This window comes from Salvia splendens, chromosome 20, assembly GCF_004379255.2.
Source record: "Salvia splendens isolate huo1 chromosome 20, SspV2, whole genome shotgun sequence".
NCBI classification, from domain to species: domain Eukaryota; kingdom Viridiplantae; phylum Streptophyta; class Magnoliopsida; order Lamiales; family Lamiaceae; genus Salvia; species Salvia splendens.
Window position 1 is genome coordinate 5346083 of NC_056051.1, and position 14081 is coordinate 5360163.

The window sequence follows — 14081 nt, forward strand, 5'->3', positions numbered from 1 at the left end:
TTTTCATTATTTTGGTGTCATGTGCCCACCTTTCGTAATTTTTGTATTTTATCTTTTGACTTCTTGGAATTCAGTTCAATTTTGTAGCATGGGATTTACAATTCAAGTTACTAAATGATTACACCATTTCTCTAAGCCTCACCATAGTAATAAAAGCATATTAGAGCTTATTATATAACAAAATTGTTTTATAGTAAGTATCTTTATATTAATGTAATAAGTAGTGTAGAATAGTGAAACATACATGACTTTTGGACTTGTTGATAAATCTTCAATGTGTAATGTTGGATTACATAGTTGTGCACCAATGATAGTATAGGCTTCATTAAAATACAAGAAATAATGGAAGTTTATGACCGAATTTGCTGATGGATATTGGATAAGATCTTTTGCTAAATTCTTTTTATTGTTTAAGAGTCATATAGGAAACATAATAATGTGGAGATTATCCTAAAATACAAAATACAAGAGGAGCTTTTTTATATACTTAAATATTTTTCAAAGAAGATCTGTATATTTTTTATTTATTCAGATGGTTGTGGTGGCTCGAAGTCTCAAACCCCTAATCTATTAATTAGAGGCTAGGAAAATATGCATAAATTTATTTTGGTAGGAGCTATATATTTTAACTTTTAGAGTTTGAAATTTCTAGATAACAAAATTGATATGTGTTTTTTGTAATAATAAGAGTATAAGACATTTTGATGATCTCTAAAACTCCCAAAACTCAAATATCTTGTTTGTATTGGTGGGTCATGATTAAAAGCGCTTATTACCATAAACGTTCACAAGAAAATACATTTAAATAATCAAGATTAACCAAAATTGGACTTAGTGCAAAGTGCAAACAACACTTTTATTATCACTTATATATCATGATGGAAATCCAACTCACTTTCAATCTTCTTTTTTCTTTTCAACACAAAACTTATACAGTTAAATATTTTCTTAACAAAAAATGGCACAAGAACAGTCATACAGGTCATGTCTTCACAATCACAAAATCTATGAAATTATGAAGTTGCAAAAATAGCTAAAGTTACACTCACAAGATGTTTTTAGAGAGTTCAATTACACCACCAAAAAGATTATATTTCCAGTTGGGAGCTGTGTTGCAGGCTTGCGGCCTTGTGTTTTCTCGACTGCTTTGTGCCTTATTGTCATCTGCTGCTGTCATCGACAAGATCAGCAGGTACAGAGCTTCCCATGATTCAAACAACGTATCGGTAGGTGATATAACGTCCAGCAGTTTCACTCGGTCGTATGATCTTCACAACCTGCCCTCGCTTGAGCCCATAGTATCTTGCAATCGGGTCAGTTATCTGGATACGAGGGAGCTGCCAACGGAAAGCATCAAGAAAATATACTCATTTCTTAGGTCTACTCGACACAAAACAATTTTTAGAATGCTGTATAGGAAAAGGTTCGAGTAAAGTGAAAGGCGGATATGAATCAGCACAAAAAAAAATTCTGGGCGTCAGATTTCAAAATTATAAGCTAAAAAGAGATCCAGAGATAGTGCTGGTCCAAAAGCAACCCAAATGCAGCATAAATCGACACTGACTAATCAGAAAAAGCTAAATTCAACAAAAACGGCACATGAAATGGTGAAAATGTACTCGACACGATAGAAGTCAAGCAGTGTACAAGAGAAAATAACTGCTTCTGTGCTATAGTAGATTTCCACTGTGCAAATATTCGATGCTACAGAAATCACTTAGCTGTGCATATTTAGATGGCATTGATTATTGGAAAATGGAAACTAACCTGTGTTTCTTTCACGGTGTACCTCTCCAGCAACGTCTTCTTTTCTTCAGCCGTAAGCAGCTGATGCTCGGGAACTAGAACATGTTCTTTTATGTTAACTAACAACTCAGCTTCCTGCACTATTGCAGCAAGAAAACATGAATTCCCTCGAAATACAACTGTAAATGAGGCTCACTTGTAAGTAACTTTCAAAAACACCGCAAAAATATTAGAAGCATAAAATGGCGAATATCAATAATACCATATTACATAGTGATGAAAGCGATGCCTCATAAAATTTAAGAGTTCTTGAGACCATATAGCATGTTAAACAGAAAATGAATCTATGTCCTAATAAGATAAAATTTATTAGTAGTGAAGAAATATAGGAAATAAATGAAATGAGAGCCCCAACAATAACCTGGAAGACTTCTAAGTGAAATTTAGTTGATATTTCACTAACGCAGGTCCTTGCAAACGGTGTTAAATTTTGCTGGACCACTAAGATTGCCCGATGAACACCTTCTTCTTTCATTCGATTAGTGTAGGTCTTCATTGTCTTCACACCAACTTTCTGTTCCTCGGGAAAGAAGACGTATATCTGGAAATAAGCAGACAAGAAAAAAATGGTTATTAGGTGCTATATCGGTTATTTTCAACAATTCAGAAAAATGCTCACAAAATGCATTATAGTTTGACTAATTTAAAAACGATATATATAGAAAGATCTGAACTTAGTACCATTGTTTAGAACAAAAATATCTCTGTCATTATAAAACTTCATTTTTTACTGATAGGCAACTACGTAACAGAAAAGAATCGAGCATTTCTACTGGATATCAGAGGAAGATAAAATTGATTAAAAAATGCGATGTCAGTTACACAAATTGGTACTACTACTTTCTTACTATGGGACAAACATCTTTAAAATTAAAGTTAAAACAGTGGTTGTTCTTTGCTAGATTGATCGTGTAACCTATAAGACATCGTAAATGAACAAATTTTAAGCATGCAAACCAGTGCAATTAAAACACAATAAGAAACTGATTCATCAGCCTCAATTCTAACATAAGCTCTTCTACATATCTCACAGACGAGATACCTTAATTCATCACCTCAATGACATTATTCTTTTCTGACATTGTTCCACCAAACACAACACCAGCTACACAATCATACATCTTGTATGCAGAGAAACAAGATAAAATATTTCCACTGATTTCAGATAATACCCATTTTCAAGGCCACACATTGCAAACATATTCTACATGAACGGAACCACACCTGTTCAGAGCTATTACGGAAGCCTTTATTAATAACGAGGTCCTCTCTCTTCATATTCTCGCCATATTTCTGAACGAACTCATACTTTGTCATTTCAATCTCAAAATCTCCCACCATGTAACCTCTATCCTTCAACATCTGCATCACTGTCTTCCGGATTCTGAAAAGCCGGGTAATTTCCTCTTCCAACAAAACCATCTTGCCTACTTTAGCCAAAGAAACAAAAAGAAAATGAACAAAACTTAAAGACAATGTAAGACATTTTGACAACTACTACTTCCTACTCTAGCAACACACACACACACACACATTATATCCATTTAATCACCTAAAAATACAATCTTTAACCAGATAAGTGTTTCCATCCACTGTCAATAGCTACAAAAAGAAAACTAATTGCCTAAACTCCAGTTTAATCAAGTAATGCTATTTTTTCACTCAATGGCTTAACAGCTACAGATTGATCAGCAAAGGATAAATAATCAAATTAAATCATATCAATTTCTGAGTTTCTTAATCCCCTCTCTATCTCTCTATCTCCATGAATTAATCCTTCACTCCGCCTAAATGTGGAACCCTTACCGATTCAGCTAAGATCAGCGTATAAGCAGAAAAAAACGATCTTTAAATTGGATGATAAGAATATAACTAGAAAAATAACCTGAGCTTAACGAGTGTTTTAGCTGTGTAGAATGTGCGCGAAAGAGCGGGAGCGGCACACAAAGGATTGAGAGAGGCTGAATTTATATGCAGACACAGCTTCTCACAGAACACAACTATATAATTATAAAACCACCTCTTTACTTGATTATATTACATCACGACCCTATATTTTGCTACGCACTTTCCAAAACGAAATCCTTATGGTGCGATATTTCTACGTTAAAGGTTCTGTTTTATAAAGAGTAAAAGTCAATTTTGGTCCTAAATACATGATCAAAATATGAATTTGGTTCAAAACATTCATTTTTTGAAACAAAGGTTAATAACAAATGAAAATGTCGACAATGATTTCATTTGTTATAAACATTTTTTTAAAAGTAAATGTTTTGGATCAAATTCATATTTTGGTCATATGTTTAGGAGCAAAATTGACATTTACTCTTTTATTTTTAGTTTTACAAATTGAGTTTTTTCGATCTAAGTTCGGGTTAAGTGTAAGCATGTCGGTATGGACACATGTTTTAAGAAATATAAATAATTGTTAATTGGAAAAGTGAGTGGAATACGAAATTTATTTTTTTATATTAATTTTTATAATAAAATATGAGTGAAGTGAGTTAATGGAATATGGATCTACTTATCATTTATGATAAAAGTAAAATATGACTTAAGTTTTTAATTAATATAAATGGGACGGAAATATGACTTAAGTTGTTAATTTTTATAATATAAATGAGATGGAGGAAGTAACACTTTTATCAATTATATTTTGTAAATTAAAACTCATTAGATTACTATGTACATTTTGAATATTTTTATTTATTAATATTGTCAATTTATTTACTTTAAGTTGTTAATTTTTGTGATTGAGGTTTTTATTAGTTCGTTTTTTTTATTTGATCATAGGTGTACCGAATTCTTTTTTGGCGGAATCCGACTAATTCTGTTTGATCGGGTTTGTCGATAAAGGCCAAATGTCTCTCAGCGGGTGACAGAGTTTGAACCCGTCACCTCAAAGTTACTACAACTCTGCGCTGCCAACTGCGCACGTAACGACCCGTTGGTATCGAAGTACAAAAATACTTAAAAAGAGGGGATGAAGTTAGAATTTTAAGAAGTTAAGGGGGTGAGATTGAAATATAAAAAACTCAAATGCTTTAATACTTTTCCCAACCTGCAATTTTGGGTAATCGGTTAAAAATGGTTTCAATTGACAACACAAATTCCACCACCGTCAACGGCCACGGCGCCGCCGCAGCGGCCGTCGATGATATGTCCACTGATCCTCCGGCGCCAGAGTCCAACGGTTCTCAGCCGGAGTTCGACGCATATCGGAGGAGGAAATTGACGATTCTGCCCTTGGAGGTCGGTACGCGCGTCAATTGCCGGTGGCGTGACGGAAAGTACCATCCTGTGAAGGTTATCGAGCGCCGCAAGCATTTCTCCGGCGGATCCAACTATTATGAGTACTATGTTCACTACACTGAATGTAAGATTTTTTTATATATTAATATAATTAAAAAATTATTGCTATGTTAAGAATTTCGAATTAACCAGTAATTTTTCACTGAGGAATTATGTTTCAGATATATTGTTTGCTGCTGACTTATTGTGGCATTTGCTGATGGTTATTTGTATGCACAGTGTTGAATTACTGGAATTGAACTTGATGAACAATCTATGCAATTTCAATTCCTGTGTTTTTAGCCTATTCAGTTCTTTTTTCAGGCATTCACATTCCTCATTGTATCACGCTGATTATATTTGATTTTTCAACAATAAAAGATTTTTTGTTGTTACTCAAGCTTCGGCCGAAACTGTATGTCTGTATGATTCAGTCTTATTTATGCTGTGCACTTCTTCATTTTGTTGGGCAGTCAACCGCAGGCTTGATGAATGGGTACACCTCGATCAACTTGATCTCGGCTCTGTAGAAACTGATGTGGATGACAAAGTTGAGGACAAGGTAATATACTGCTCATACCTTTTGCTTTCCACGCTTAAGATAATTGTAGATGAAAGACTCAAGCTTTAGTTCAAATTCAGATTCATAGGGATCAGAACTCTCTTCTTTTAAGGTGGTTGTAGTACTGACGTAGTCGATGACACTGAAATTTCTTCATCGTGAATGTACTCACCTGAAAATATCTCAGGTCACAGGCTTGAAAATGACGCGCCATCAGAAGCGCAAGATTGATGAAACTCATATAGAGGTATTTTTAAATACTTTTGTTAATCACTTAGCAATATATGTATGACAGTTTTGTGGTTTTTTTTTTCCATATGTATTGTCATTCATCATAGACCTATTGGTTCCTTATCATGGAGCCATTGTTACTTTTACGGTGTTTGAAAATACACATCTTGACAAGCAGTTGTACCATCAGTGTGGGTTTAGATTATGCTTGTATGGACCCATGGGCATCATGTCTTGGTGTGATTCTTGTTGGTTTACTTCTTCTCCGGCAGAAAGCTAGTAATGTATAATTTCTCAGTGGTGTCCTATGAAATGGCTAACAATGATAGTCCAATCAAGTTTATGTCAACTAACTGCTTTGGTATATGCTGGGCAAGTTCACTCATTCAAATGAGTTGGAATATCATATCCTCTAACAGATTGAAGTTTTTCACACTTTGTTTCCTCAAGTTTCCTCATTTTTTGTTTGGATTCCTAAGAGCTTGTGGTTAAAATAGGGCCACGAGGAGCTTGATGCTGCTAGCTTGCGAGAACATGAAGAGTTTACCAAAGTGAAAAATATTGCAACAATTGAACTTGGAAAATATGAAATTGAGACTTGGTACTTTTCCCCATTTCCACCTGAATACAATGAATGTACAAAGCTATTCTTCTGTGAATTTTGCCTGAATTTCATGAAGCGCAAAGAACAGCTTCAAAGGCATATGGTAAGCTTCCTTTCTCAGCTGTTCATTTATCCTTGTCCACTTGTTTATTTTATTTTGAATTAACTCCAGTGATCCAGTAGAAATCCTTTAGTTTTGCAATTGTGCCAGCTACTTGAGCATTTGATTATGTTTATGATAAATATTCTAAATACTAGGCTGTAAAAGGAGATACTTCTGTTGTTTCTTAAATAAAGATTTTCCTGTAGTTACTACATTTCATATTTGTATTTGCAGAAGAAATGTGACCTTAAGCATCCCCCTGGTGATGAAATATATCGGGACAAGACTTTGTCAATGTTTGAGGTATGTATTGCATAACTCTAGAACTCAACTCTGAAGCATGAAGAAACAATTATCAACTATGAAAAGCCCTATTATTAAGCACATGAAAAGTTTTTGGCATGAATAGAGAAATTGAAAAACACTTGTTTTTCTTCCCTTAAGGAATAATTGTTGCTCTTAAATTCAGTGTCTTAAAAACTCTCTCATAATTTCTTCCCTTTATTGTGTTCAGACTTTCTATGCAACAAGATGAAACATCATATGAACAAATTTCCCTTAAAAACCTGGATGTCACTCATGTTGGTTCATATAAATTAGATGCCCTTATTAAGATTAAAAGGACTTTTGTTCCAAATGTTCCTCTATATATTTCTTTTCTAAGGATCATTTTTTCGAATGGTCTTATTTGGAAATCAAATGGAGATTTGATCGAGGCGGTTACTGGTATAGCCCTCATCTTTTACGTGAATGTGGTTTACATGGAAATTTTATTTTTCAATATTAAGCTTGGCTCGCACCGTGTACTTAGTATGTGCAGTTGTCTTACATTTTCTGTTTGTCCAAATGTCCAGATTCCAAATTTGGTAGAGTTGTTAATAAGAAAACCAGAATCTAATTTTTGAATTGCTAAAACAGGTTGACGGCAAAAAGAACAAAATTTACGGGCAGAACCTTTGTTATCTGGCCAAGTTGTTTCTTGATCACAAGACCCTGTACTATGATGTAGACCTATTTTTATTTTATGTGCTATGTGAATGTGATGATCGGGGATGCCACATGGTGGGCTACTTCTCCAAGGTAAATTTTCCCCCTAGAAAATTACCAAGTTAATCTTGCTCACTTTTGTCATCCATTATCATTGTTCACGACAGATGAGTTCTGATTGAGTAAAGGGATATACAATAAATACTCGTTCTACTGAAAGGCAATATTAGATAGTATTGAAATGGCAAATCTACCATGTTAGGCAACTTCTACTTCATTCTATAATTTGATAAATCCTAACTCTAGGATGTGGACATAGACCACATAATTGGCCCATTGTTTGATTCTAGATTACTATCTAAAGAATATAATGAAAGGTGCTACTATCTAAACAATAACGAGAAGTTAACTGAATCAATTAATCACAGAAACAAGATACAAGAATATTCATAAGTTCTTCGCTTTTAATTGAGAAACCACAGTTGTATCATCATACGCTTTTTTCCACTAGCCATTTAGGTCACCGTCTTTGTCACATAATAGCATTCCTGTAAATTGACCTCTTCTCGTACTTACACGTAGTATACCTAATGGCTTATTCCAGAGTTTGAAGGATAAGATTTTGCATGTTTTTTTCAGAAATGATATTTAACTTCCATATAATACTTTCATTACTTGATGTACAGGAGAAGCAATCAGAGGAGTCTTACAATTTAGCTTGTATACTCACTCTTCCTCCTTATCAAAGAAAAGGCTATGGGAAGTTCCTGATTGCATTTTGTAAGCTCATTATTCATCCTCATGCTTAATTTCTATAGACTTTAATCACTTTTATGAATATGGTGAAGAAGTGAAACTTAAATGCAAATAAATGAAATCGAATCCTGTTTTCTTGTAAATTTTTAGACCAACTATTATGCTTTATTATGTCTTATATGCACTCAAACCTGCTGATCACGCAGTGTGACTTATGAACATTTCATTGTGTTTTCTTGATTAAGGAGTTCTAAAAGTAGAAGCTTTTTACACACAAAAAGTTAGTCAACTTAGTAGATCCTATCACTTTAAACACAAAACACAACTTTCTTAATCTATGTGCCCAATTCAAGCAGGCTACTTATATTGGGACGGAGGAAGTATAATGTAAGACTGAATTGCGCATACGTTTATATAAGCAGAAGTAATTGCCTCACTGTTCGTCTTAGAATTCTGAGGACATTTCTGTTAGACATGAAAAGTTGTTTCGAGGAAAATTTGACATTTGTATATTCCTTTTGTTTAACTTCCTAACTTATACTGATTAGATTTATCGATAGGGATTTGCTTAACTAACTGCAACGTTCTGGTGCAGCTTATGAACTTTCAAAGAAGGAAGCCAAAGTTGGAACACCGGAACGACCCCTCTCAGACCTGGGCCTATTGAGCTATCGAGGATACTGGACACGGGTTCTTCTAGATATACTGAAAAAACACAAAGGCAATATCTCCATCAAGGTTGCGATCAATTAGCTATTGTCTATTGAGTTCTACATCAATTCTTCCCTTTGTCCTTACTTCCTCCTTCTCATTGCTTATCCAGGAGCTCAGTGACATGACGGCCATCAAGGCAGAGGATATCTTGACTACCCTTCAGAGCTTAGAGTTGATCCAGTACCGGAAGGGGCAGCATGTGATATGTGCAGACCCAAAGGTCCTAGACCGCCATCTCAAAGCTGCAGGCCGAGGCGGTCCTGATGTCGAAAGCAGTAAGTTGATCTGGACCCCTTATAAAGAGCAGAACTGATCTCATCTCAAATCTAGATGAACTAATCTCCATTTTCCCCCTTTTGTATATACAACTCCACCTTCGTTATAACCTACTAGCTATTTCTCACTCGAATTCGTCAAATCTCCTATATATAACAATGTATGAGAGTGTGTATGTATCTTTCTTAAACTTAGAACTCAAACTTAGAAGTTGACATATTTACTTAAAACTTAGATTGCATGTTACGTTGTTGTCAAGTTGTCACTGATGTCACCTAACGCACCCCTATCTCTATATATATCATCTTTAGCTTTATGTTTGTCCCCTTTATCTGTTTAGTTTTTTCTCCCTTTGTCCCGATTAATGTGGTTTTTTTTAGGTCGTCCCACACATTACGGGCTTATTTTCTTTACACAACCCAATTGTTTTAATGAGTACGGCTAAAGTATTTACAATACAATATTGTGTTTTCAGTGTTATGTCAGTGGTCAAGAATTTTCTCCTCACCGTCTCTATCGGAAAAGGTGTGTAGTTTGGACCTTTAGAAGACTTGGACTCGATTCGAGTTGCGTTATTCACACTTCATATGATTGAAGTGGACACTATATTAAAAAAAACTTGTAACATAATTATCAATTTCAGAAATTGCGGAACAAATCAAATCTAATTTCCATCAAATGTAAAGTCGAGCTACGTGACAGCCGTGGGTGGAAACAGAAAACAACCTTTACCTTAATTTGAATTTTAATTCAATTGAATATATTCTTTTGTGTTTTCACCACATTTTGAACACGAAGTCGCTGACTGCTAAATTGGACGAGCTATTGTTTGGTAGATTAGAATACAATTTTTGGTAGAAAAACATTATGTCACGTGATGATGATGGATTATGCTAGTTACTCCAATCATTTTGACCTAACTTTACTCCAATCATTTTGACCTTTTATTTAATTAAAATTTGGCTCACTACTTTGTTCGAACATATCTGCAAGAACAGTTATTAATGGCAGAAATAAATTCGTATTGAAAAATGAAGAGAGATCGAAATTGGATGAGGACACAAGAACTAAAACCATCAACAAATTTCTATGTTTGCGGCGAACTATACACACATATATTTGCAGTAGGCTTATTTGTTTTGTTATATAATTAATTTAATAATTAAATTCTACGGTACTATAAATTGTTACTTTATTCATTTAAATTTAGAGTTATATAGAAAATAGACGAACGCTTATTTAAAAATTAACAACGTCGTCAATAATAAAATCTCTCAAGTATTAGAATCAAATAAACATTTAAAACAAAACAAATATTAGTATAAGGTTTGTAGACCAAATATTTCTAACTAACTGGATTACTTGATTGAAAAATAAACACTAAACAAAATAAAATACAAAAAAAGGGAGAGAATAAAGTACTCAATATTCTGCAAAAATGTGGGACAACCTTAATTTGAACCCAAACACATACCCTGACTATCATTGTCAAAAACCATTCTGTTAAAAAAAGCAATGAAAAAGAACAAAGAATAAAAGAATAAAGAAAAAAAAAATTCTACCATTCTATTTAAATTTATTCGATCCGTTATCTACATCAAAATCACCAATCTAAATTATTCGATCCGTTATACATTGATCGATCGTATACATCTAAATTTCCAAATTAATTTATAAACTATATAACTAAATATATATAAATTGAACCTTTAAATTTAAATCCATCTCCTCACTGCATAAACCTCGTACCGTCGTCAGCCGCATCTGACGACGGTCGAAATTCCTTAGCCGGCAAACGGATGGGTTGAATACTCATACTACTTTTCACCCCATCAAATCTTCTCTTCCACAAATTCACCTCCCCGGCCTCGGCCGCCGCCCTCTTCACCACCGGCAGCGGCGGATCCATCTTGCTAATATCCAACGCCGCCGCCGCCGGTTTAACACTAAACAATTCTTGATCAAAGCTACCCCTCGCCGCCGGCCTTCTTGATTCTCTCCGGCAGCTCCGGCTCACACTTTCCCGGCCGCCGGCGGCGGGTTTTGGTGGAAAAGTGTGTGTTTTTCTTGGCTTGTTGGGGTGTTTGTGGTGGTGGGAGATGGTGGTGGCGGAGGAGGGATAGCCGGAGACGCGGCTGTTGCGCTTGACTTGGCCGATGCAGCTGACTCTCGGGGAGGTGGGATCGGCTGCGGCGGCGGCGGAGATGGGGATGGTGTTGAGCTTGACGTCTTTGATGGATAGGCGGCAAAACATGGGGAGGAAGATGATTTTTTGATCGTGGAAAATGGTTTCTTCGTTGTAATTCATAATTCCCATTTGTTTTGATTGTGGTTTTTCTTAAAATCAAGAATTGTAGAGAGAGGGAGAGAGGTGGAGTTGCTAAATCGGAGGAAAACGGACGGAATTATGTGGAAAAGGGAGATCAGTGTAGCTAAATATGTACGCGTCAATAAATACCTACATATATATGTTGATATAAGTCAGCAGTCACACAAATACTAAAGTGGGTGTAATATATAAATATACTTCAGTGTGTAACTGAAAAGTACTCTTTCCTCTTTCCTCCAATCTTTATTAGAAGTCTCGTTTTGCTATTTTCGTCCGTTTTAAAAGTTCTATTTCATTTTTACTATTTTTGGCAAATGGACCTCACGTTTCGCTAATTCGCTTTCCTCATATTTTATTATAAAATTAATATATATATATATATATAGGGATGTATTCATCTCTTTTTTGTATCTTTTGTTCTTTGTTTTTTTTAATCTCAGCCCCACGATTTTGTCATCCGACGGTTAGATTGGTGCCACGTGTCATTTAATAATGCAGATTTTCCGTTGAATAATGCACACCGACTAATAATGCACCATTATAGTGTAATAATGCAGATCATCTGGACCGTTGATGAATGAGATCTAACGGCCCATATTAAGAAGAATAAAGGATCTAAGGGATGAATAGGAGAATAACGCCCCCTATATATATATATATATATATATATATATGGTAGTGATCTATGGCAAACACCCCTTAACCAAATAACTAGAGAACAAATCATAGCCACAAGATCAAGAAAATCAAGGGCTATTATTAATACATGTAATTTTTGAATTTAAAGGAGAAATTAGTTCCCTTATCACTAATTTACTTCATAATAATAAGGCGGGGGTATAATGGTCATTGCACAAATAAAATTAGGGTTAAACTCTAACTAGTCGCTCATTCCTGAAAATCATTTCTCCCGCTCTTCTATTTTCTTCTCTTCTCTACTCTCTTCTTCTCGTTGAGGGAGGTGGCGGTGGGGCTGTAGAGGAGCGAGAGAGGTTTTTATGGGTGGTAAGGTCGTCGCCGACGGAGGAGCAGGCGGTATCTGAAGCCGCCGGAGCCGGATTTGGAGGAGCTGCTGCCGGCGGGGTTCGTGGAGCGGATGGGGGAGGGGGATGGTGGTGAAGTTTGTGGAGCAGATGGCGGCGTGGCCGATGTACGCGGAGCATCACTTCAACAGGGTGGTGTTCGTGGAGTACATGGAGCTAGCGGTGAGGGCGGTGGAGGATGAGGAGGGGATCCTGTCGACGGAGGAGGTGGAGAAGCAGGTGGTGGAGCTGATGGAGGGGGCAGAGGAGGTGGGGAGGGAGGTGGAGAAGAAGAGCGTGGAAGCGAGGGAAGCCATGGTGAATGGGGGATCTTCCCTATCTGTGTGCGTGATTGAGATAGAGAGTTGGGCGAAGACTATATCAGTTGATAGCAACTCATGATGTATGATGAACCACCATCTCAAAATTTGAGCAAACTTATCAATTCAAATTTAATCAGTTGTACTACTACTAATTTCCAGTTCACTTATCCAACTATCACCGAGGAAATCATGAGTTTTAATTTCCAATTCACTTAACAACAGTAATAGTAATGTATTTTGTTAGAATAAGAGTGATGTGTTTTGTAAACAAGAGTGAAGTAAAATCAGAATAAGAGTGATGTGTTTTGTAAACAAGAGTGAAGTAAAATCAGAATAAGAGTGATGTGTTTTGTAAACAAGAGTGAAGTAAAATCAGAATAAGAGTGATGTGTTTTGTAAACAAGAGTGAAGTAAAATCAGAATAAGAGTGATGTGTTTTGTAAACAAGAGTGAAGTAAAATCAGAATAACAGTGATGTGTTTTGTAAACAAGAGTGAAGTAAAATCAGAATAACAGTGATGTGTTTTGTAAACAAGAGTGAAGTAAAATCAGAATAAGAGAGATGTGTTTTGTAAACAAGAGTGAAGTAAAATCAGAATAAGAGTAGTGTGTTTTGTAAACAAGAGTGAAGTAAAATCAGAATAAGAGTGATGTGTTTTGTAAACAAGAGTGAAGTAAAATCAGAATAAGAGTGATGTGTTTTGTAAACAAGAGTGAAGTAAAATCAGAATAAGAGTGATGTGTTTTGTAAACAAGAGTGAAGTAAAATCAGAATAAGAGTGATGTGTTTTGTAAATAAGAGTGAAGTAAAATCAGAATAAGAGTGACGTGTTTTGTAAACAAGAGTGAAGTAAAATCAGAATAAGAGTGACGTGTTTTGTAAACAAGAGTGAAGTAAAATCAGAATAAGAGTGACGTGTTTTGTAAACAAGAGTGAAGTAAAATCAGAATAAGAGTGACGTGTTTTGTAAACAAGAGTGAAGTAAAATCAGAATAAGAGTGACGTGTTTTGTAAACAAGAGTGAAGTAAAATCAGAATAAGAGTGACGTGTTTTGTAAACAAGAGTGAAGTAAAAT

At 35.3% G+C, this 14081-nt stretch overlaps 3 protein-coding genes across 4 annotated transcripts; 1 reads left to right on the forward strand and 2 right to left on the reverse strand.

Annotated features, from left to right (window-relative positions):
* Positions 1-928: 928 nt before the first annotated feature.
* Positions 929-3788, reverse strand: LOC121780969 (DNA-directed RNA polymerases II and IV subunit 5A-like). 2 transcript variants are annotated; one of them, XM_042178636.1, is made up of 5 exons: positions 3692-3788; positions 3031-3236; positions 2168-2347; positions 1768-1881; positions 929-1337 (listed from the first exon to the last, which is right to left on the reverse strand). In XM_042178636.1, exons 2-5 carry the CDS (start codon positions 3226-3228, stop codon positions 1212-1214), a joined length of 618 nt encoding a protein of 205 aa, XP_042034570.1. In that variant the 5' UTR covers positions 3229-3236; positions 3692-3788; the 3' UTR covers positions 929-1211. The 2 variants fall into 2 exon arrangements, with proteins under 2 accessions (XP_042034570.1, XP_042034571.1); XM_042178637.1 differs by having other exon boundaries at positions 3031-3233; positions 3692-3739.
* Positions 3789-4892: 1104 nt separating this feature from the next.
* Positions 4893-9646, forward strand: LOC121781059 (histone acetyltransferase of the MYST family 1-like). Its single transcript, XM_042178741.1, has 9 exons — positions 4893-5182; positions 5571-5659; positions 5847-5906; positions 6388-6597; positions 6832-6900; positions 7516-7677; positions 8271-8364; positions 8936-9078; positions 9164-9646. Exons 1-9 carry the CDS (start codon positions 4894-4896, stop codon positions 9365-9367), a joined length of 1320 nt encoding a protein of 439 aa, XP_042034675.1. The 5' UTR covers position 4893; the 3' UTR covers positions 9368-9646.
* A 1413-nt stretch (positions 9647-11059) lies between these two features.
* LOC121781337 lies at positions 11060-11647 on the reverse strand. Its single transcript, XM_042179084.1, has one exon. The coding sequence runs from the start codon at positions 11645-11647 to the stop codon at positions 11060-11062; it is 588 nt and encodes a 195-aa protein (XP_042035018.1).
* Positions 11648-14081: the final 2434 nt, after the last annotated feature.